Here is a 25263-nt window from a genome sequence, read left to right on the forward strand (position 1 = left end):
CAAGCACCTAGAATCATTCATGCCTGATATATAGTAGGTGCTGAATAAGTATGCACTTTAGTTATTTTTAACAACTTTACATAGTTATAATTGATATACAGTAAGATGCATATACATGTATATTGTTTTCTTTTGTTTTGTTTTGAAACAGAGTTTTGCTCTTGTCACCCAGGCTGAAGTGCAGTGGTGCGAGCTTGGCTCACCGGAACCTCTGCCTCCCAGGTTCAAGTGATTCTCCTGCCTCAGCCTCTGGAGTACCTGGGATTACAGGTACCCGCCACCACGCTCAGCCAATTTTTGTGTTTTTAGTAGAGACGGGGTTTCACCGTGTTGGCCAGGCTGGTCTCAAACTCCTGACCTCAAGTGATCTGTGATCCTCAACCTCCCAAAGTGTCATGATTAGAGGTGTAAGCCACCATGCCAGCCTAAAATGCACATATTTAAAGCATGCCATTTAATTTTTTGTGTGTATGATGGGCTCAGTTTATCACCCAGGCTGGAGTACAGTGGCACAATCTTGGCTCACTGTAGCCTCAACCTCCCAGGTTAAAGCAGTTCTCCTACCTCAACCCCCAAGTAGCTGGGACTACAGGCATGTGCCACCAGCTAATTTTGTATTTTTTTGTAGAGACAGGGTTTCTCCATGTTGCTCAGGCTGGTCTCCAACTCCTGAGGTCAAGGGATCCACCTGCCTCCCAAAGTGCTGGCATTATAAGCGTGAGCCGCTACCACTACACCCAGCCCATTTAATGTTTTTAAATGAAATAATATTCAACTATGGTTGTTTTGTTTTTTTTTTTTGAGACAGGGTTTCACTCTTGTTGCCCAGGCTGGAGTGCAATGGTGCAATCTTGGCTTACCGCAACCTATGCCTCCCGGGTTCAAGCTATTCTTCTGCCTCAGCCTCCTGAGTAGCTGGGATTACAGGCATGTGCCACCACGCCTGGCTAATTTTGTATTTTTGGTAGAGATGGGGTTTCTTCATGTTGGTCAGGCTGGTCTTGAACTCCTGACCTAAGGTGGTCTGTCCACCTCAGCCTCCCAAAGTGCTGGTATTACAGGTGTGAGCTACTGTGCCTGGCCATATTCAACTATCTTAATAATGCTTGCTTTTTTGTTGTTGTTGTTCTGAGACAGGGTCTCACCCAGGCTGGAGCACAGTGGCGTGATCGTGGCTTACTGCAGCCTTGACCTCCTGGGCTCAAGCGATCCTCCTGCCTCAGCCTCCCAAGTAGCTGGGACTACAGTTACATGCCATCACGCCTGGCTAATTTTTCAATTTTTTTTGTTGACACAAGATCTCACTATGTTGACCAAGCTAGTCTGGAACTCCTGGCCTGAAGTAATCCTCCTGCCTGGGCCTCCCAGAGAGCCGGGATTACAGGCATGAGCCACTGTACCACTTTATTTCTTAAAAAAGAAACAAATGAATCAAAATGTAAACATTTCTTAAATCTGAATGGTCAGGGTGGGTGTTTATATTTTTCTCTTTTCCTTTGTGTATGTTTGAAATATGTAGACATTTGTAAAGTGAAGCAATTAATATTAGGAATACTAGGTTTGAAGGAAGAAATCTTATGAGAAAATGTTAGTGGGCATAGAGTTATGATTTCCTGGATTTTTTGTTTTTTGTTTTTTGTTTTTGAGATGGAGTCTCACTGTGTCACCCAGGCTGGAGTGCAGTGGTACGATCTCGGCTTACTGCAACCTCCGCCTCCCGTGTTCAAGCAATTCTCCTGCCTCAGCCTCTCAAGTAGCTGAGACTACAGGCACTCACCATCACACCGCCTAATTTTTGTATTTTTAGTAGAGATGGGGTTTGACTATGTTGTCCAGGCTGGTCTCAAACTCCTGACCTCAGGTGATGCACCTGCCTTGGCCTCCCAAAGTGCTGGGATTACAGGAGTGAGCCATCATACCAGGCTGCTGGGTTTTTTAAGACGGGGTCTCCCTCTGTTGCCCAAGCTGGAATGTAGTGGAATGATCACAGGTCGCTGCAGCCTCAACTTCCTAGGCTCAAGCGATCATCCCATCTCAGCCTCTGGAGTAGCTGGGACTACAGCATATGCCACCATGCCTGGCTAAGTTGTCTTTTGTTTTGTTTTGTTTTGTTTTGTTTGAGACAGAGTCTTGCCCTGTCACCCAGGCTGGAGTGCAATGGCGCAATGTCAGCTGCTCACCGCAACCTCTGCCTCCCGGGTTAAAGCAATTCTCCTGCCTCAGCCTCCTGAGTAGCTGGGATTACAGGCACGTGCTACCATGCGTAGGTAATTTTTTGTGTCTTTAGTAGAGACAGGTTTTACCATGTTGGCCAGGCTAGTCTCGAACTCCTGACCTCGTGATCTACCTGCCTCGGCCTCCCAAAGTGTTGGAATTACAGGCGTGAGCTACCACGCCCAGCCAAATTTTTGTATTTTTTAGAGAGATGAGGTCTGCCTGTGTTGCCAAAGCTGGTTTGGCACTCCTGGCCTCAAGCAATCCTCCCACTTTGACATCCCAAAGTGCTGAGATTACAGGTGTGAGCCACCATGCCTAGCCTGTTTATTTCATTTTAAAATTGTGAAAAAGTCATTGATTTTTTTTTTCAAGCCATAAATCAACCAAATGTCATATGAAGCTCTTTTGTTTTTTTTTTTTTACAAAGTAATCTTTATTGTGGTCATAATACATCTTTTCATAGTCACTAGTTTAAATGTGGATTCGCATTACTTTTCACAGCTTCAAATTTTTGGTTTGGAGAGTAAGAGGCAAGTTATATTTCATAAGGATTCAAATCTTTGAAATTACTGGTACTCTTAGGTTATTAAGAGTAATTTTATGATAGAGCAAAAGTACTGCCTTTTAAAAAAAAATGAATGAAATGGCGGTATAGCACTCTAGGTGTATATATTTTTAGGGTATAGTTTTTCATTCCAATTTTTATTATGAAAATTTTCAAGTGTGTATAAAAATGGAGAGAACAGTAAACTCTCATGTCTACTCATTACTCAGCTTGATGATTATCAAGTCGTGGCCATTTTCATTTTAATTATGTTCCATCCACTCCTCAATCCACTTGATTGTTTGAAGCAATTTCCAGTTATAGTATTCATCAGTCAGTATTTCAGTATGTATCTAAAGCAGTGACTTAAAAAAACTTACAGCTACAGTCCCATCGTCACACCCTAAAAATTAATCATCACTCCAAAATAACATCAGATATCCCATCACTATTCAGATGTTACTGATTCTTTTATAAGTTTTTTTACAGTTGATTTGTTTAAATCAAAATCTAAATATGGTCCATACATTGTAATACATTGATATGTTTCTGAAATATTTAAGGAATCTACTGTCATCTCTTTTTTCTCCCTAGTAATACATGTATTGAAGAAAATGGATCATTTTTCCTAAAGAATTTCCCACATTCTGGACTTTGTTGATTGCATTCTTGCGATATCATCTGATTATGCTCCTTTGTGCCCTATATTTCCTGTAATCTGGTAGTTAGATCTAGGGACTTGAATGGATTCAGATTCACATTTTTGGCAAGAATAGATGGTGGTACCAGCTTTTACACTGAGGCATGTTTTTTTGTCTGGTTATCTCTGTGATTTTAGCAGCCATTGATATCATTGCCTAGATTCATTATTGCATTAGAAGTTGCAAATTGAAGACATTCTAATTTTTTTTTTTTTTCTTTTTGTTTTGAGACTGAGTTTCACTCTTGTTGCCCAGGCTGGAGTGCAATGGCATGGTCTCAGCCCACTGCAACCTCCGCCTCCTGGGTACAAGTGATTCTCCTGCCTCAGCCTCCCGAGTAACTGGGACTACCCATTAAATAACTGGTCCTTCCCCATTCATCTCAATCCCTAGTAACCTCTGTCCTACTTTCTGTCTTTATCAATCATCTATTCTAGATATTTTATATGTTTGGAATCATAAAGTATTTGTCCTTTTGTATCTGAGTTTTTTATTCATGTAGCATCATGTTTTCAGCATTCATCCATGTTATAGTATGTATCAGAATTTCACTCCTTCTATGACTGAATAATATTCCATTGCTTGTGTACACCTCATTTTGTTTATCCATTCATCTGTTGATGGATACTTGGGTTGTTTCCACCTTTTAGCTCTCATGAATATTGCTGTAGCCACCAAACTGTTTTCCTCAGAACTGTGGTATTTCACATTCCCACCAGCAGTGTACCAGGGTTTCAATTTCTTTACAACCTTGCCAACACTTGTTTTCTGCTTTTTGTTTTCTTTTTAATAGCCGTCCTAATGGGTGTGAAGTAGTATCTCATTATGGTTTTGATTTGTGTTTTCTAGGAACTATTGATTTTGAGCATCTTTTCATGTGCTTATTGGCCATTTTTATTTCTTCTTTGGAAAAATGTCTATTCACACAAGTCCTTTGCCCATTTTTGCATATCCTTTTTTTTTTTTTTTTTTTTTTTAAGAGACAGATTCTTGCTCTGTTTGCTCAGGCTGGAGCATGCTGACATGATCATGGCTCACTGCAGCCTCAAATTCCCTGGCTCAAATGATCTCCTGCCTCTCAGCCTCCCAAGTAGCTGGGGATACAGGGGTGTGCCACTGTGCCCAGCTTGCCTACCTTTTTTTTGAGACGGAGTCTAGCTTTGTCGCCAGACTGGAGTACAGTGGCTCAATTTCGGCTCACTGCAACCTCCACCTCCCAGGTTCAAGCAATTCTCCTGCCTCAGCCTCCCGAGTAGCTGGGATTACAGGCACGCGCCGCCACACGCAGCTAATTTTTGTATTTTTAGTAGAGACAGGGTTTCACCATGTTGTCCAGGATGGTCTCGATCTCCTGACCTCGTGATTCACCCACCTCTGCCTCCCAAAGTGCTGGGATTACAGGCATGAGCCATCGCGCCCGGCCACTTGCCTACCATTTTTAAGTTGCCATTTTCTTGATTCAGCATTCCCTTGGTTGCTGTAACCCTTCTTTGACTATTTTCTAGAGTTTTGACAAAGTTGGTTCTAAGAGTTTCTGCTTGTCTTTCGATATTTCTGTAGAGGGGACAGGTGTCTGGACCTACCTATTCTTCCGTTTTGCTGATGTCACCCTCAAGAGTTTAATTTTCCTTTTTCTTTTTCTCTCACTTTCTTTCAATAAGGAGTTTAAACATTTTAAATCTGTATATATAATCATGCGTCACTTAATGGAGGGGGTACATATTGAAAAGTGTGTCATTAGGCAGTTTTGTCATTGTGTGAATGTCATACAACGTATTTTCACAAACCTGATGGTACAGCCAACTGAACACATAGGCTGTATGGTGTAATATTGCTCCTAGGCTACAAACCTGTACAGCATGTTACTGTACCAAATACTGTAGGCAGTTATGATATAATGTAAAGTATCATAACATATGGTATGTATGATATAATATTTGCATATCTAAACGTATCTCAACATAGAAAAGGCACAGTAGAAGTATACTATTATAATCTTACGGGACCACCATTGTATATGCAGTCCGTCATTAACCAAAATGTTGTTACACAGTGTATTACTGTATTTGGAATGTATTTTGGTTATGGTAATGTCACATTACTGTTGAGTTTATTAAAGAGTTCATCTCAGGCTGGAGTGCTGTGGTGCAGTCTTGGCTTACTTCAACCTCTGCCTCCTGGGTTCAAGTAATTCTCGTGCCTCAGCCTCCCGAGTAGCAGGGATTACGGATATGTGTCATCATGCCAAGCTGATGTTTTTTTTTTTTTTTTTGAGATGGAGTCTCACTCTGTCACCCAGGCTGGAGTGCAGTGGCGTGATCTCCGCTCACTGCAAGCTCCGCCTCCCAGGTTCACACCATTCTCCTGTCTCAGCCTCCCGAGTAGCTACAGGCACCCGCCACCATGCCCGGCTAATTTTTTATATTTTCTAGTAGAGACAGGGTTTCACTGTGTTAGCCAGGATGGTCTCTGTCTCTTGACCTCGTGATCTGCCTGCCTCGGCCTCCCAAAGGGCTGGGATTACAGGTGCGAGCCACTGCGCCTGGCCGCCAAGCTGATTTTTGTATTTTTAGTAGAGATGGGGTTTTCCCATGTTGGACAGGCTGGTCTCGAACTCCTGGCCTAAAGTAATCCAACTGCCTCGGCCTCCCAAAGTACTGGGAGTACAGGCATGAGCCACCATACCTGGCCTCATCTTTTTTATTTAAAAAAAAAAAAAATCTAGTAGTATAGACTCACATATTTTTGTTTTATTCAATGGAGCATAATCCACTAGTATTGTTATTTTTTTAGATGTTCAGTTTACCAGATTTACCCAATGGGAGCCACTTCAGAGTGGCTTTGGAGTCACTTTTTCTTTTCATTTTTTCTTTTTAATTTATTATTTGTTTATTTTTTGAGACAGAGTCTCACTCACTCTGTTACGAGAGCTGGAGCGCAGTGGCGCAGTCTCGGCTCACTGCAAGCTCCGCCTCCAGGGTTGAAGTGATTCTCCTGCCTCAGCCTCCCAAGTAGCTGGGATTACTTGCGCCTGCCACCACGCCCGGCTAATTTTTATATTTTTAGTGGAGATGGGTTTTCACCGTGTTGGCCAGACTGGTCTCAAACTCCTGACCTCAGGTGATCCGCCCGCCTTGGCCTCCCAAATTTCTGGGATTACAGACATAAGCCACCACGCCTGGCCTTGTCCTTATCATTCTTTGGGTACCTTTACTGGGGCAAAAGTGTTCTATGTTCATGTTTCTCTGCCCCCTCCTGAAGTTATCCTTTTCTCGAAGGAGCCATTTAGGAAAAACATTCTCCTTACACAGTAGAATATGTAGAAACCAAGATAAAGACACTTGGTGTGCTCATTGCTTCTGGTCTGTCTTTGCTTCCAGGCCTTCTCAGCAGACCAGTGGTTTGGACTACAGCTGTCACTTGGTGTCCCAGATTGGTTCCAGGACCCCCATAGATACCCAAATCTGCTGATGCTCAAGTCCCTTGCATAAAATAGCATATTATTTGCAGATAACGTATGCACATCCTCCTGTATACTGTAAATCACCTTTAAATTACTTATAATACCTAATACTATGTAAATAATGGTTATGTAATTTTTAAATTTGTATTAGTTTTTGCTGTATTGTTTTTCTTATTTTTTTTCCCTGAATATTTTTGATCCATGATTGGTTGAGCCTGCAGATGCATAGGGCTGTTGTCCAGGCTGGAGCACAGTGGCATGATGATGGCCCACTGCAGCCTTGAACTCCTGGGCTCAAGTGATCCTCTCACCTCAGCACCTCAACCTCCTGAGCAGCTGGAACCACAGGTGCACCATAATGCCTGGCTAATTTTTTTTTTTTTCTGAGACGGAGTCTTGTTCTGTTGCCCAGGCTGGAGTGCAGTGGTGTGATTTCAGCACACTGCAACCTCTGCCTCCCAGGTTCAAGTGATTCTCCTGCCTCAGCCTCCTGAATAACTGGGACTACAGGTGCATACCACCACACTCGGCTAATTTTTATATTTTTTAGAGGAGACAGGGTTTCACCACGTTGGCCAGGCTGATCTCTAACTCCTGGCCTCAAGTGATCCACCCACGGCCAGGCATGGTGGCTCACACCTGTAATCCCAGCACTTTGAGAGGCCGAGGCAGGCGGATCACCTGAGGTCAGGAGTCCGAGACCAGCCTGACCAACATGGAGAAACCCCGACTCTACTAAAAATACAAAATTAGCCAGGCATGGTGGTGCATGCCTGTAATCGCAGCTACTCGGGAGGCTGAGGCAAGAGAATCTCTGGAACTCGGGAGGCGGAGGTTGTGGTGAGCCAAGATTGTGCCATTGCAGTCCAGCCTGGGCAACAAGAGTGAAACTCCATCTCAAAAAAAAAAAAAAGTGACCCACCCAACTTGGCCTCCCAAAGTGCTGGGATTACAGGTATGAGCCACTGCACCCAGCCATTTTTTATAGAGACAGTCTCACTATTTTACCCAGGCTAGTCTTGAACTCCTTGGCTTAAGCAATCCTCCTACCTTGGCCTCTCAAAGTGCTGGAATTACAGATGTGAGCCATACGCCCAGTTCATTGGCTAAGTCAAATGGTATATTATACTTTTTTTCATCATAAGTTTTAAGAAGTCTTTCTTTTTTCAGATTATCAGACTTGAAAATATATTTTCTATCATTGCTTTATTTTGTAGATGGAAATGACAGCTTTGAGTTTGCTCACTTTTTCTTTAGACCCTTTTAAGTAACATTTTAGGACTACATGGTAACTTACATATTAAGCTTCTTACTTTTTTTTTACTTACTTTCTTTTTACTTTTACAGTAAGGCAAAAGAGAATGAAAGACGTAGATAACCTCAAAAGTGTAAAACAAGAATGGTAAGTTAATTCAAACTGAATTGCTTTGTTAATGCCTTTGTTAATATCATTCTGTGTTTTTGTTACATTTCACTGGCAGAGATAGTAGATTAAGTTTTAATTATGTATGACTACTTCATTGTCATCTATTATGTTGAAGTAATTTTTTTACCATAGCTGCATTAAACAAATTTTATTGAAGTTACTGAATGTTTTTTGTTATTAATTTTAAAAAGTTAAATTATCTGTGTTCATACATTACTTCTGTTATTTGACAAATTAAATAACTGTTTACCTCATTAGCCTCTTGTGATAGATATACTATTTTAGTGTCATGGTGGAAATATGGCTTTGGAGTCAGATAAACCTAGGCTTGAATCCCATCTCTGCCTTGTATTATCTCTCTGGCCTTCAGGCAGCTTAGGTAAATTCTTTGAGCCTCAATATCTCATCTATAAAATGAGGATATAAATACCTACCTATCTGAAAGGTTTATGTGTGTATCTTTTTTTCTTTTTTCTTTTTTTTCTTTTCTTTTCTTTTTACAGACAAGTTGTCTGTTGCCCAGGCTAGAGTGCAGTGGTACAATCATAGCGTATTGAAGCCTTGAATTCCTGGGGTCAAGTGATCATCTCACCTTGACTTCCTGAGTAGCTAGGACCACAGGCTTATACCACTGCACCCAGTTAATTTTTAAATTTCTTGTAGCAGTGTGGTCTCACTATATTGCTCAGAACTCCTGGCTTCAAGCGATCCTCCTGCCACAGCCTCTCAAAATGCTGGGATTATAAGCGTGAGCCACCATGCTTGGCCTATTATTTATTTTTTCACTCAGGTGTTTATAGGCTTACATAAATATTTGATGCTAATTATATAATTGTGAGGTTGTTGGCCGGGCACAGTGGCTCACGCCTATAATCCCAGCACTTTGGGAGGCCGAGGCAGGTGGATCATCTGAGGTCAGGAGTTCAAGACCAGCCTGGACAACATGGCAAAATCCCATCTCTACTAAAAATACAAAAATTAGCTAGGCGTGGTGGTGGGCGCCAGTAATCCCAGCTACTTGGGAGGCTGAGGAAGGAGAATTGCTTGAACCTTAGAGGCAGAGGTTGCAGTGAGCCAAGATCACACCACTGCACTCCAGCCTGGGTGACAGAGCAAGACTCCTCCGTCTCAAAAAATAAATAAATAAATAATTGTGAAGTTGTGTCAGAGGTCTCCAAGACCACCCCTAGTTTTGATGATTTACTAGAAGAATTTGTAAGATTTAGCATGTAGTTATGCTCCTGATTATAATTTATTACAGTGAAGGGTTACAAAGCAAAATCAGCAAAGGGAAAAAGTGCATGGGGAAAACCAGGCACAAGCTTCCAGGGGTCCTCACCCAGTGGAGTCGCCCAGGATGTACTTAATTCCCCCAGTAACAAGTTGTGACAAATACATGTGAAATACTGTCTACCGGGAAAGTTCATTGGAGATGAGCCTAGAGTTTATAGTGGGAGCTAGTCACATCCTAAAATTTCAGACTCTCATAAGGAAAGTAGGAGTTCAATATAAATCACATTGTTTATACAAACTGTACATTGAGCCATCCTTACAAATTTAGGATGATGGGAACCTTCTAGAAATTCAAGTTTGCAGATGTGGCCAGGTGCGGTGGCTCATGCCTATAATCCCAGCACTTTGGGAGGCCGAGGTGGGTGGATCATGATGTCAGGAGATCGAGACCATCCTGGCTAACACGGTGAAACCCCGTCTCTAGTAAAAATACAAAAAAAAATTAGCCAGGCGTGGTGGCAGGCGCCTGTAGTCCCAGCTACTTGGGAGGCTGAGGCGGGAGAATGGCGTGAACCCGGGAGGCAGAACTTGCACTGAGCCGAGATCGCACCACTGCACTCCAACGTGGCTGACAGAGCGAGACTCCGTCTTAAAAAAAAAAACAAATCCAAGTTTGCAGATGCCAGCCCAGGACTAACCTTGTAAGCAAGTCTTTCAAAAGATAGCAATCAGATCTGCTATATTAACTCATTTCTGCACAGCGATAAATTGAATGATTTGAAATGGTAAAATTAACTTAGAACAGGCCTGTTTTAAAATGGCTTTATTGAAATATAATTCACATACCATATAATTCATTCACTTAAAATATATAGTTCAATAGTTTTTAGTATGCTCACAGATTTGTGCAGTCATTACCATAGTCAATTTTAACGCGTTTATATTACCCCAAAGAGAAACCCCATATCCGTTAGCAATCCCACCCATTGTCCTATGCCTTGCCCCTGACAACCATGAAACTGCTTTCTTTTTTTGAGACGGAATCTCACTTTTTGCTCAGGCTGGAGTGCAATGGCATGATCTCAGCTCACTGCAACCTCCACCTCCCAGGTTTAAGCAATTCCCCTGCCTCAGCCTCCTGAGTAGCTGGGATTACAGGCACGCCCCACCATGCCCAGCTAATTTTTTTTGTATTGTTAATGGAGATGGGGTTTTACCATATTGGCCAGTCTGGTCTCAAACTCCTGACCTCAGGTGTTCTGCCCACCTCAGCCTCCCAGAGTTCTGGGATTACAAGTGTGAGCCACTGCGCCTGGCCCATCTGCTTTCTATTTCTACAGATTTACCTGTTCTGGACATTTCATATAAATGCAGTTATACAATATGTGGTCTTTCGTGACTGACTGCTTTCACTTAGCATAATGTTTTCAAGGTTCACCTATGTTGTAGAGCATGTATCAGTACTTTGAAATTTTTTTGATTTTGTTTTTTTTGAGATGGAGTTTTGCTCTTGTCACCTAAGCTGTGGTGCAGTGGCACACTCTTGGCTCACTGCAACCTCCGCCTCCCAAGTTCAAGCAATTCTCCTGCCTCAGCCTCCCAAGTAGCTGGGACTACAGTTGTGCGCCACCACACCTGGCTAATTTTTGCATTTTTAGTAGAGACGGGGTTTCACCATGTTGTCCAGGCTGATGTCGAACTCCTGACCTCAGGTGATCCGCCCACCTCGGCCTCCCAAAGTGCTAGGATTACAGGCACGAGCCACCATGCCTGGCCTGTACTTTGAATTTTAAGTAAAATATTTAGTAAAGTACCTACACAAAAATATAGGTGATAGTTTATAATTTTCTTTGTAACAAAAATGGATTTGTAAAAATGTTTTGTTAAAAACGATGGCCCAGGGAAAAATGAAAAGAAAACTGCCTTTTTCTTTTTTTTTTTTTTTTGGAGATGAAGTCTTGCTTTGTCACCCGGCTGGAGTGCAATGGCGTGATCTCGGCTCACTGCAGCCTCCACCTTCCAGGTTCAAGCGATTCTCCTGCCTCAGCCTCCCAAGTAGCTGGGACTGTAGGTGCTAACTTCTGTATTTTTAGTAGAGATGGGGTTTTACCATGTTGACCAGGATGGTCTTGATCTCTTGACCTCGTGATCTGCCCACCTCGGACTCCCATAGTGCTGGGATTACAGGCATGAATTACTGCACCCGGCCTCTTTTTTTTTTTTTTTTTTTCTTTTTTGAGACGGAGTCTTGCTCTGTCACCCAGACTGGAGAGCAGTGGCATGATCTCGGCTCACTGCAACCTCTGCCTCCCAGGTTCAAGCAATTCTCCTACCTAAAGTCTCCCGAGTAGTTGGGATTACAAGCGCCTGCCACCATGCCTGGCTAATTTTTGTACTTTTAGTAGAGATGGGGTTTCACCATGCTGTCCAAGCTGGTCTTGGACTCCTGACCTCAGGTGATCTGTCTGCCTCGGCCTCCCAAAGTGCTGGGGTTACAGGCATGAGCCACCACGCCCGGCCAAAAAGTGCTTTTGGACTTACAGTTCCACATGGCTGGGGAAGCCTCACAATCCTGGCAGAAGGCAAGCAAGAGCAAGTTACGTCTTAAGATGGATGGCAGCAGGCAAAGAGAGAGAGTTTGTGCAGGGGAACTCCTCTTTTTAAAACCATCACATCTTGTGAGACTTATTCATTATCATGAGAACAGCATGGGAAAGACTTGCTCCCATGATTCAGTTACCTCCCACTGGTCCCTCCCACAACACATGGGAATTCAAGATGAGATTTGGGTGGGGACACAGCCAAACCATATCAATGACCCAACTGAAAAATGGAAGAAAATGCCAGGTTCAGTGGCTCACACCTGTAATCCCCGCACTTTGGGAGGCTGAGGCGGGCAGATCACGAGGTCAGAAGTTCAAGACCAGCCTGACCAACATGGTGAAACCCCATCTCTACTAAAAATACAAAAATAAGCTGGGCATGGTGGCGCATGCCTGTAATCCCAACTACTTGGGAGGCAGAGGCAAGATTGCGCCACTGCACTCCGGCCTGGGTGAAAAAGCGAGACAGTGTCTCAGAAAAAAAAAAAAAAAGAAAGAAAGAAAAATGGAAGAAAACGTCTGAATAGACATTTCTCCAAAGACGACATACAAATGATCAACAGGTGTATGTTCAATGTCACTGGTAATCATCAGGGAAATGCAAATCAAAATAAGAGTAATCACCTCACACCTATCAGGGTGGCTATTATCAAAAAACAAAAGAGTTAGTCCTGGTGAGGATATGGAGAAAAGAGAACCCTTGTCCGCTGTTGATGGGGATGCAAAATGGTGCATCTACTATGAAAAACAATATGGAGATTCCTCAAAAAATTAAAAATAGAATTGCCACAGAATGGATTACTGAATAGATCCAGGAATCCCACCTCTAGATATTATCCAAAGGAGTTAGAATCAGGATCTTGAAGAGGCTGGGTGCAGTGGCTCACATCTATAATGCCAACACTTTGGAAAGCCAAGGCAGGAGGATCCCTTGAGGGAAGGACTTTGAAACCAGCCTGGTTCACATAGTGAGACCTCATCTCTACAAAAGAAAAATTAAAAAACTAGCCAGCTTGGTGACACATACCTGTAGACCCAGCTATTGAGGAGGCTGAGACAGGAGGATCATTTGAGCCTAGGAGTTTGAGGCTGCAGTGAGCCATGATCATGTCACTGCACTTCTCCATTCTGGGTGACAGAGCCAGATCCTGTCTCAAAAAAAAAAAAAATCACGAAAAAAGATGAATGGGTAAAGAATATATAATACATACCCCAAATGGAATATTATCCAGTCTTTTTTTTTTTTTTTTTTTTTTTTTTGAGATAGAGTTTCGCTCTTCTTGCCTGGGCTGGAGTGCAATGGCACAATTTCAGCTCACTGCAACCTCTGCCTCCCAGGTTCAAGTGATTCTCCTGCCTCAGCCTCCCAAGTAGCTGGCATTACAATTGTGTGCAACCACGCCCAGCTAATTTTCTATTTTTAGTAGACACAGGGTTTCACCATGTTGGTCAGACTGGTCTCAAACTCCTGACCTCAAGTGATCTGCCCGCCTCGACCTCCCAAAGTACTGGGATTACAGACGTGAGCCACCATGCCCGGCTGTTCAGTCTTGAGAAAGAAGGAAATTCTGCAGTATGCAACAACATAGATGAACCTTGAGGATATAATGGTGGTTGCCAGGGGCTAGGGGAAAGTGAAAATGAGGAGTTGCTAATCAGTGGGCATAAAGTTTCAGTTAAGCAAGATGAATAGATCCTAGAGATATGCTGAGCAACATAGTACCTATAGTTAACCACACTTTATTGTTCACTTAAAAATATGTTAAGAGGTTAGGTCTCATTTTAAGTGTTCTTTTAGAAAGTCCCTCACCTGAAACTTCTGTACTTTTAGTATTATGGGAACTCCTGACATTTTAAGACGTGTTTACTGGCTGAGCACAGTGGCTCACACCTGTAATCCTAGCACTTTGGGAGGCCAAGGCAGGCAGATTTCTTGACCCCAGGAGTTCAAGACTAGCCTGGGGCACATGGTAAACCCTCATCTCTACAAAATACAAAAATTAGCTATTGGAGAGACTGGAACTATAGGCATGTGCCACCATGCCTGGCTGATTTTTCTTATTTTATTTTTATAGAGATGGGGTCTCCCTATGTTGCCCAGGCTGGTCTCAAACTCCTGGGCTCAAGGGATCCTCCCACCTCGGCCTCCTAAAGTGCTGGGATTATAGGCGTGAGCCACTGCACCCAGCCTTCTTTCCAATCTGTATACATTTTATTTCCTTTCTTTATCTTACTGGATTAGCTAGGACTTCCAGTACAACACTGATGAGGAATGGTGAGATGCAACATCCTTGTCTTGTTCCTGATCTTAGTGGGAAAGTGTCTAGTTTCTCGTGATTAAATATGATGTTAGATGGAGGCTTTTGCAGACATTCTTTACCAAGTTGAGGAAGTTCCCTTTCTATTCCTAGTTTGTGGGGGTTTTATTATGAATGGTTGTTAGATATTGTCTAATGCTGTTTCTGCATATGTTGATATGATTATATTATTTTTCTTCTTTAGACTGGTGATGTGATAGATTACATGAATTGATTTTCAGTGTTAACCCACTGCAGCCTCACATACCTAGGATAAATCCTGCACGGTTGTGGTGTTTACTTTTTTTTTTATACATAGTTGTATTCTGTTTGGTAATACTTTGTTGAGTATTTTTGCATATATGTTCATGATAAATTTTGTGTAGCTTTCCTTTCTTGTAATGTCTTTGGTTTTAGTATTAGCATAGTGTTATCCTTGTAGCATGAGTTAAAAGTTCCCTCTGCGGCCGGGCGCGGTGGCTCAAGCCTATAATCCCAGCACTTTGGGAGGCCGAGACGGGCGGATCACGAGGTCAGGAGATCGAGACCATCCTGGCGAACACAGTGAAACCCCGTCTCTACTAAAAAATAAAAAAAAACTAGCCGGGCAAGGTGGCGGGCGCCTGTAGTCCCAGCTACTCGGGAGGCTGAGGCAGGAGAATGGTGTAAACCCAGGAGGCGGAGCTTGCAGTGAGCTGAGATCCAGCCACTGCACTCCAGCCTGGGCGACAGAGCGAGACTCTGTCTCAAAAAAAAAAAAAAAAAAAGTTCCCTCTGCTTCTATTTTCTGGAAGAGGTTATAGAGAATTGGTATTATTTCTTTCTTAAATTTTTGGTAGAATACTTCAGTGACATCATCCAGGCCCAGTGCTTCTGTTTTGGAAGGTTACATATTATTGATTTAATTCCCTTAGTATCCATAAGCCTGTTCATATTATCTGTTCCTTCTTGTGTGTGTTTTGATAGAGTGTGCCTTATAAAAAATTGGTTCATTTCATCTAAGTTATCAATTTTAGGGGCATAAAGCAGTTCTTAATGCCTTTGCTACTGTTTCTTCCTGTGCGTATACACTCAAAAGTGAAACAAACCCATTACCACCTGTTCAATGGAGCCAGAGCGCCCCAGTTTTCTGAACTGTATTTTATATCTCTTATTGTAGTTATTTTCTTTCTTTTTTTTTTAAAGACGGACTCTCACTCTGTTGCCAGGCTGGAGTGCAGTGGTGTGATCTTGGCTCACTACAACCTCTGCCTCCCAGGTTCAAGCATTTCTCCTGCGTCAGCCTCCCAAGCAGCTGGGACTACAGGCGCCTGCCACCATGCCCGGCTAATTTTTGTATTTTTAGTAGAGATAGAGTTTCACCATGTTGGCCAGATGGTCTTGATCTCTTGACCTCATGATCCGCCCACGTTGGCCTCCCAAAGTGCTGGGATTACAGGCATGAGCCACCGCACCCAGCCTACCAGTTATTTTCTCTCTCTCTCTCTTTTTTTTTTTTTTTTTAATGTTTTTGTTTTTCTTTAGAGACAGGGTCTTACTCTGTTGCCCAGGCCTGGAGTACATTGACATGATCTCAGTTCACTGCAACCTTGGCCTCCTGGGCTCAGCCTCCCAAGTCGCTGGGGCTACAGGCTGCACCACCATGCCCAGCTAATTATTTTCTTTTTTTATAGAGATGGGGTTTCGCCATGTTGCCCAGGCTGGTCTCCAATTCCTGGGCTCAAGCAATTCTCCCACTTTGACCTCCCAAAATGCTGGGATTACAGGCATGAGCCATTGTGCCTGGCTGTATTTTCTATTATAACTATTTCCTACTATACATCTCCACTCCACTCTACTGTACTCTGAACCTCTTATAAACATAGACTGTTTCTTACTCATCTTCATATCTCCCTGTCACCTAGCATGTAGTAGATACTCAATAAATATTTGAGTAATTTGAATTCACATGATGAAGTTTAATAGAATTTACACATTAAATAAATAACATGAAGGAATAAAATTTCAGCTACTCTGGATGCTCAGCTTTGTTGGCTTTGCATTTAGTAATTACTGATGGAGCACCAACTACCATCTGAACAGAAGAAACAGTTAAATACCAGAAAACATAAAATGGTTATAATGATATTACTAATATTTGAGAGTGTACTGTGTGCCAGTGTGTATACTGGTACTTACTATATACCATGTAAAGGCTTTTATATATGTTTTCATTTAATCTTCACAACAACCATGTGAAATAAGTGGTGGTATCTGTATTTTGCAAGCAAAGCAAATCACATAGAAGTTAAGTTTCTTACCCATTGTCAGTGTGACTAAATGAAGGCACTTAAATACAAACAGCAATGCCCAGACTTTTAGACAGTGTGCTATACTGCTATGTGACTATGCTGATTAAAGGGAGGGGAAAATCACTAGTGTTATAAGAAACCATCTTAGGGAGTAACTATTTCTGTGTAAGAGGTATCAGGTCATTGCTTTGGAAAAGGCATAATACTTTGTGATAATGTGGAGTGTTTTAAGAGTATATACAAGAGGACTACCTAGGGAAGGAAAAAAATGTATACCTAAGTTAAAGCACTGCCCTGAGTATCAGCATTTTAGTAACAATATAGTGATGGCCTTTTTTTTTTTTTTTTTTAAGAGACAAGGTCTCACTATGTTGCCCAGGCTAAAATGCAGTGGTTAGTCACTGCATTCTAGTGGGCTCAGTCAGAGCACACTACAGCCTCAAGCTCCTGGCCTCAAGTGATGCTCCTCAAGTGACTACAGACGTGCACCACCACGCCAAGGCTCAGTGATGGCTGTTTTCCATGACAGTCTAGCATAGTGATTAAGAGCAGAGGCACTGGTAGCTTGAGTTCAGTTCCTAGCACTGCCTCCTAATAGCTTTGTGGTCTCTGGCAAATTACTTAAGCTTTTTCTTCATCTATTAAATGGGGATAAAAATAATACCTACCTTTTAGGGTCATTGTGAGGATTTGAATGAGTTGGCACACGTAAGGTACTTAGAATAGTTCTTTATAAGATGTCATGGTTAGGATCACAGACTTGGGAGACAGAGTAGTATGGTGGTAACTTAACAGTTTCTAACTTATATTTCCTGGCACAGTATAAGAGGTATAAAAGTGTGATTGTTATTATTTATAGAATTTGAGAAATCATATTTCTGTACTTTTATAAAATTTCCTGTGTGATTTCAAAAGAGAACAACCAGAAACCATCTTTTCTAGCAAACAGAATCTTAGATAATGTTTCTTTTTTTTTTTTTTTTTTTTTTTTGAGACGGAGTCTCACTCTGTCGCCAGGCTGGAATGCCGTGGCATGATCTCGGCTCACTGCAGCCTCCGCCTCCCAGGTTCAAGCGATTCTTCTGCCTCAGCCTCCTGAGTAGCTGGGACTACAGGTATGCGCCACCACGCCTAGCTAATTTTTGTATTTTTAGTAGAGATGGGGTTTCATCACGTTGTCCAGGATGGTCTCGATCTCTTGACCCTGTGATCCACCCGCCTCAGCCTCCCAAAGTGCTGGGATTACAGGCAGGAGCCACTGTGCCCAGCCTCTCCAAAACATTCTTAAAACTCAGCCAGCTGTGGCAATGTGCGCCTATAGAACCAGCTACTTGGGGGAGAATCACTTGAGCCCAGGAGGTTGAGGCAGCAGTGAGCTGTAATCATGCACTCCATCCTGGGTGACAGAATGAGACTCTGTCTCAAAAATAAACAAATAAATCACTATAAATAAAGTCTTCAGTGGGAAATATTCTGAAGTGTGCAAAGGAGCAAAAATGCAATTGTTGCTGATGCATTATCCCCTTTAGTTCAAGAGTGTTTTCTGTTACCAAAAAATGCATAGTAATCCCTTTTAAACCCATTTTGAACCCTTTAAAAATAACACATTTTGGCCAGGAGCAATGGCTCACACCTGTAATCCCAGTACTTTGGGTGGCCAAGACAGGCATATCACTGAAGCCCAGGAGTTTGAGAGCAGCCTGGGCAACATGGTGAAATCCCATCTCTACAAAAATTAGCTGGACATGGTGGTGCAAGCCTGTAGTCCCAGCTACTTGGGGGTCTGAAGTGGGAAGACTGGTTGAGCCCTGGAGGTTGCGACTGTAGTGAGCTGAAATCGCGCCACTACACTCCAGCCTGCATGACAGAGAGGGACCTTGTCTCAAAAAAACCTGAAAAAACAAAGAAAACACCACACATTTTTTACTCCAGACCAGTGGTTTTTAACCTGGAGAGATTTTGCACCTAGACACATTTGGCAATGTGAAGAGATGTTTTTGGTTGTTACAACACTGGGGATTGGGGATCGGCCAGGGATGAGGATCCTACTTGTTGTATCTCATGGGTAAAGGCCAAGGATACTGTTAAACATCTGCAACAGTGATCCCCAACTTTTTTGGCACCAGCGACTGGTTTTGTGGAAGACAGTTTTTCCACCGACCTGTGGGGGGAGAAGAGGAGATGATTTTGGAATGATTCAAGCACATTACATTTATTTGCACTTTATTTCTATTATTATTACATTGTAATGTATAATGAAATAATTATACAGCTCACCATAATGTAGAATTAGTGGGAGCCCTAAGCTTGTTTTCCTGCAACTAGATGGTCCCATTTGGGGGCGATGGGAAACAGCGACAGATCATGAGGCATTAGAGTCTCATAAGGAGCATGCAGCCTAGATCCCTTGGATGCTCAGTTCACAGGTTCATGCTCCTATGGGAATCTAATGCCACCACTGATCTGACAGGAGGCAGAGCTCAGGTGGTAATGTGAGCGATGGGAGTGACAGTAAATACAGATGAAGCTTTGCTTGCTCGCCTGTCACTCACCACCTGCTGTACGACCTGGTTCCTGACAGGCCATGGGCCTAGGGATTGGGGATCCCAATCTCCAAGGCACAGGACACCTCAAACAGCAAAGCCTTATTCATTTCTAAATGTTAATAGAGCTGAAGTTGAGAAAACCCTGCTCTGAACTAAAAAGGGGTTAATGACTTCCCCAAGATTATATTAACTTAGAAGAGGGCCTGAACTACAGACATGCACATAGCATCTAAGTTCAATATCCTTAACTAGAACAAAGTAAGTAAATTTTTAGAGACCTAATAGTTAATAGTGCCTGTTTTTCTTTATCTTATTTAGGGTTTGTGAAACAGGATCTGATAATCAACCTCTTAGTAATAATCAACAATCAAATTGTGAATATTTTGTTGATAGCCTTTTTGAGGAAGCTCAGAAGGTTGGTTCCAAATGCGTGTCTCCCACTGAACAGAAGAAACAGGTAAATAAATGTCTATTACTTTTCTTTTTCTTCCAGTGTTTCTCAATATATGGATCTGTTAGAGGGTCCCTAAGGTCAAAATTGTTTTGTTTGTCTGAGACAAGGTCTTTCTCTGTCACCAAGACTGGAGTGCAGTGGCTCGATCCGATCTTGGCCCACGGCAGCCTCAAGCTCCTGGGTTCAAGCAGTCCTCCTGCCTCGGCTTTCCTGGGTAGCCTGCAGCTCAGGCACACACCACCATGCCCAGCTAATTGTTTTGTTCTTTTGTAGAGATTGGGTCTTGCTTTGTTGCCCAGGCTGGTCTCAAATTCCTGGGCTCAAGTAGTTCTCCTGCCTTGGTTTCCCAAAGTGCTGGGATTATAGGTATGAGGCCAAAACCGTTTTCATAATAGATATTATTTCCCTTTTTCACTATGTTCACAAGCTAGGGACACCTATAATCCCAGCACTTTAGGAGGCTGAGGCAGAAGGATCACTTGAGCCTAGGAGTTAAAAACCAGTCTGGGCAATAAAGCAAGACCCATCTCTACAAAAGAATAAAAAAATTAACTGGGCATGGTGGCATGTGCCTGTAGTCCCAGGTTCTTGTGAGACTGAGTTGGGAGGATTGCTTGAGCTCAGGAGTTTGAGGCTGCAGTGAGCCATGACCGTACCACTGTACTCCAGCCTGGGTGACAGAGTGAGACCCTGACTGGTAAGGTAAGGGTAGGGTAAAGTAAAAAACTAACTGTTCATTTTGCACTGATACTGCAAAAGTAGTGGTGGGTAAAACTGCAACACCTTAGCAGGAATCAAGGCAGTGGCAACAAACTGCTGGCAGTTACAGGTTAACATCCCAAACCCACCGAATCCAAAAATCCAAAATGCTTCAAAATCCAAAATTTTTTTAGTGCTGACATGATGCTCAAAGGAGATGCTCATTGGGGGCATTTCAGATTTTGAGTTTTGAATTTGGAAAGCTCAACCAGCAAATATTTCAGAATCTGAAATTCAAAACCCTTCTGGTCCCAAGCATTTCAGATAAGGGATATTCAACCTGTACTTTATTCTTTGCATATACTTCCAAGGGGGAAAAAAAACTAATTTTAATTAAGAATGTCCTTGATGAAGCAGTAGAATTTATAAATTTTGTATCTCGGCCAGGCTTGGTGGCTCATGCCTGTAATCCCAGCACTTTGGAAGGCTGAGGCGGGCAGATCATGAGGTCAGGAGTTCAAGATCAGTCTAATCAACATGATGAAACCCGGTCTCTACTAAAAGTACAAAAATTAGCCAGGCATGGTGGCGCATGCCTATAGGCCCAGCTACTCAGGAGGCTGAGGCAGGAGAATTGCGTGAATCTGGGAGGTGGAGGTTGCAGTGAGCCGAGATTGCACCACTGCACTCCACCCTGGGCGACAGAGCTAGACTTGGTCTCAAAATAAATAAATAAATAATTTAATTAATTAATTATGTATCTCAAACCTTGAATATACATCTTAATATTCTGTGTGACAAAATGCAAAGTATACATAAAGTATTTCTATAATACACAGAAGTGTCTCAAGGAAAGGTGCAGTTATTTGAGATCAACAAACTGTCTGCTTTTTCATGGCATATTGTTTCTGCAAGAAAGAATGGTTTACATACAGACTATGGATATTCCAACTTGCTCTGTCACCCAGGCTGGAGTGCAATGGCAAGATCTCGGCTCATTGCAACCTCCGCCTCCCAGGTTCAAGCAATTCTTCTGCCTCAGCCTCCCTAGTAGCTGGGATTATAGGTGCGCACCACCATGCCTGGCTAATGATTTGTGTTTTTAGTAGAGATGGGGTTTCACCATGTTGGTAAGGTTGGTCTCGAACTCCTGACCTTGTGATCTGCCCGCCTTGACTTCCCAAAGTTCTGGGATTACAGGCGTAAGCCACCACACCTGGCCTAGCAGATATTTTCTTTTTTTTTTTTTGAGACAGAGTGTCGCTCCGTCACCCAAGCTGGAGTGCAGTGGTGCGATCTCGGCTCACTGCAAGCTCCGCCTTCCAGGTTCACGCCATTCTCCTGCCTCAGCCTCCCAAGTAGCTGGGACTATGGGCGCCCGCCACCACGCCTGGCTAATTTTTTGTATTTTTAGTAGAGACAGGGTTTCACAGTGTTAGCCAGGATGGTCTCGCTCTCCTGACCTTGCGATCCACCTGCCTTTGCCTCCCAAAGTGCTGGGATTACAGGTGTGAGCCTCCGCGTCTGGCTTTTTTTTTATTTTTATTTTTTAAATTTTTTTATTTTTTGAGACAGAGTCTTGCTCTGTCACCCAGGATGGAGTGCAGTGGCACAATCGGCTCACTGCAACCTCTACCTCCTGGGTTCAAGCCATTCTCCTGCTTCAGCCTCCCCAGTAGCTGGGATTACAGGCATGCACCACCATGCCTAGCTAATTTTTACATTTTAGTAGAGATGGGGTTTCACCATGTTGGACAGGCTGGTCTCGAATTCCTGACCTTGTGATCCACCCGCCTCAGCCTCCCAAAGTACTGGGATTACAGGCACGAGCCACCGCGCCCAGCCCTGCCTGGTAGATAGTTTCTAATAATGAATGAAGTGAGCCTGACACTTCAAGGAAAACAACTTACAGTAGCTGTTGAAAATGATAAATTTTTATTTAACCAACTTTTGTTTTTTGAGACGGAGTCGCGCTCTGTCGCCCAGGCTGGAGTGCAGTGGCATGATCTCGGCTAACTGCAAGCTTCGCCTCCCGGGTTCACACCATTCTCCTGCCTCAGCCTCCCCAGTAGCTGGGACTACAGGTGCCCGCCACCACACCTGGTTAATTTTTTTGTATTTTTAGTAGAGACAGGGTTTCACCGTGTTAGCCAGGATGGTCTCGATCTCTTGACCTTGTGATCTGCCCTCCTCGGCCTCCCAAAGTGCTGTGATTACAGGCATGAGCCACCGCGCCTGGCCTTAACCAACTTTTTAAGTGAAAATAACACTTTTAGAAAATTGCCACTATAGGCTGTGCTTGGTGGCTCACGCCTGTAATCCCACCACTTTGGGAGGCCAAGGTGGGTGAATCACTTGAGGCCAGGAGTTCAAGACTAGCCTGGCTAACATGGCGAAACTCTTTCTCTACTAAAAAATACAAAAAATTAGCTGGGCTTGGTGATGCACACCTGTAATCTCAGCTACTCAGGAGGTTAAGGCATGAGAATCACTTGAACCTGGGAGGCAGAGGTTGCAGTGAACCAAAATAGCGTCACTGCTCTCTAGCCTGGGTAACACAGCAAGACTGTCTCAAAAAAAAAAAAAGAAAAGAAAAAGCCACCATACCTTGACAGTTTCTCAAAACTTAAGGAATTTCCTAGTGAGATTAGTGTCATTTTGATAAATATAAATTTTATTATGTAATTAAATGTGTCAGCAGTTGGAAGATCTGCATAATTAAGAAAACCAGTATTTTCCAGATGACCAATATATGATGTTATAAAGTGATGCATGAGTAAAAGAGCCAAAGAATCACATATACTAAAAGATTTTAATGTAACAAGTATATGAAAAGATGGTTGGTAAGTTTCAGATTCCACATTCAGATTCTCAACTAACTTTTGAGATACTACTACTACTTATTAAATTTTGATGAAGTGTCAAAGAATATCCTGGGAAGGCTATTAAAATACTTCTTTTTCTAACTGCATAACTGTAAGAGGTTTGGTTTTTTAAAAAAACATTTCAGCCAGGCACGGTGGCTCAAGCCTGTAATCCTAGCACTTTGGTCAGGAGATCGAAACCATCCTGCCTAACCCGGTGAAACCCCGTCTCTACTAAAAAATACAAAAAACTAGCCGGGCGAAGTGGCGGGTGCCTGTAGTCCCAGCTACTCGAGAGGCTGAGGTAGGAGAATGGTGTAAACCTGGGAGGCGGAGCTTGCAGTGAGCTGAGATCTGGCCACTGCACTCCAGCCTGGGGGACAGAGCGAGACTCCGTCTCAAAAAAAAAAAAAAGAAAAAGAAAAAAAAAATTTTCAATCAAAATAACATGTCAAAGCAGACTGCGAACGGTACCAATTGCGAGACCCCAGCTGATTTTTTGACTTGAGACATTTAAAAAAGTATTTATGAAAAATCCCTTCACTCTGATTTGGTTTTCAAATTAAAACTTAATCTATTAGTTGTAAAAGGCTTATGTTGAAAAGTAGCAGACTTGTTACTCCTTGGCCCTAGCATCTACTTTCTTTTTTCTTTTTTAAGTTGGCATTTCACTCCTGTTGCCCAGACTGGAGTGCAATGGTGCGACCTTGTCTCACCGCAGCTTCCACCTCCCGGGTTCAAGCGATTCTCCTACCTCAGCCTGGGATTACAGGCATGCACCACCACGTCTGGCTAATTTGTATTTTTAGTAGAGACGGAGTTTCTCCATGTTGGTCAGGCTGGTCTTGAACTCCTGACCTCAGGTGATCCGCCTGCCTTGGCCTCCCAAAGTGCTAGGATTATAGGCATGAGCCACTGCATCCGGCCACATCTACTTTCCAGAGGCAACAAGTTATAACTCTTAGGTATTTCTACTGACACGAGCTTTCTGTTTCTGATAATATGCTAATAGTGATAGTTCTTGATTTTTCAGATTTTTGAATTATGTATTCACTTTGTATTATAGATAATAAGGATTTAACTCTTTTTCTACCTTCCCCCTCTCCCCAAATCACCTCTTCCCATTCTTCTAACATAGTTATGTTACAATTGGGGATTAAATCAATTGTTATTTATATCTGTAAAAGTATAAATACCATACAACTGTACAGCATAAGCGAAAGCCACCATGCCTGGCCCACAAGTTAAAATTTTTCTAAGAGAAGACTGTGGTGAAACCCTCCTTCCTTCAGTGGACTGGTTGTCCACTGGGGAACTCTACTGCTCTTGCTCTGGAATCTATAATCCTGAGTATTCTCCTCTCTCCTGATTACTCAATTCTATGCCTCGCCCAACATCACCTCCTCCTTATATTTTAATGTTTATGAAGCCAGTTGTATTAGTCCATGTTTACGCTGCTGATAAAGACATACCCGAGACTGGGAAGAAAGGAAGTTTAATTTGACTTACAGTTCCACATGGCTGGGAGGTCTCATGATCATGGCACCAGCAGCAGAAAATGAGCAAGAAGCGAAAGTGGAAACTCCTGATAAACCCTCCAGATCTTGTGAGACTTACTCACTATCACAAGAATTGCATGAGAAAGATGGGCCCCCATGATTTAATTATCTCCCCCTTGGTCCCTCCCACAACACATGGGAATTCTGGGAGATACAATTCAGCTTGAGATTTTGGTGGGGACACAGCGAAACCATATCGATGATTTTAATTTTTTGTAGAAACTGGGTCTTGCTATGTTGCCAGGGCTGGTGTCCAACTCCTAGGCTCAAGCAGTCGTGCCTTGGCCTCCCAAAGTGCTGGGATTACAGGAGTGAACCACCCTACCCAGCTTGAATAGTGATAGAAGAAATTTTCAAAGAACATTC

The 25263-nt window shown here is 42.8% G+C and overlaps 1 protein-coding gene across 7 annotated transcripts in view; it reads left to right on the top strand.

The window, feature by feature from the left end:
• The window catches only part of LOC105479840 (UBX domain protein 2A), a 66842-nt gene that overhangs the window by 25411 nt on the left and 16168 nt on the right, over positions 1–25263 (top strand). For 6 of the 7 annotated variants that reach the window (XM_011738172.3, XM_011738174.3, XM_071076286.1 and 3 more), the window contains exons 2-3: positions 8273–8327; positions 19640–19778. In XM_011738172.3, the coding sequence (XP_011736474.2) occupies positions 8287–8327; positions 19640–19778 (180 nt within the window). In that variant the 5' untranslated portion in view covers positions 8273–8286. Of the gene's footprint in view, positions 1–131; positions 271–8272; positions 8328–19639; positions 19779–25263 lie in introns of those variants that run through there. The other variant, XM_011738175.2, reaches the window with a different exon arrangement.

The sequence above is a fragment of the Macaca nemestrina genome, chromosome 13 (genome assembly GCF_043159975.1).
Source record: "Macaca nemestrina isolate mMacNem1 chromosome 13, mMacNem.hap1, whole genome shotgun sequence".
Classification (NCBI taxonomy): domain Eukaryota; kingdom Metazoa; phylum Chordata; class Mammalia; order Primates; family Cercopithecidae; genus Macaca; species Macaca nemestrina.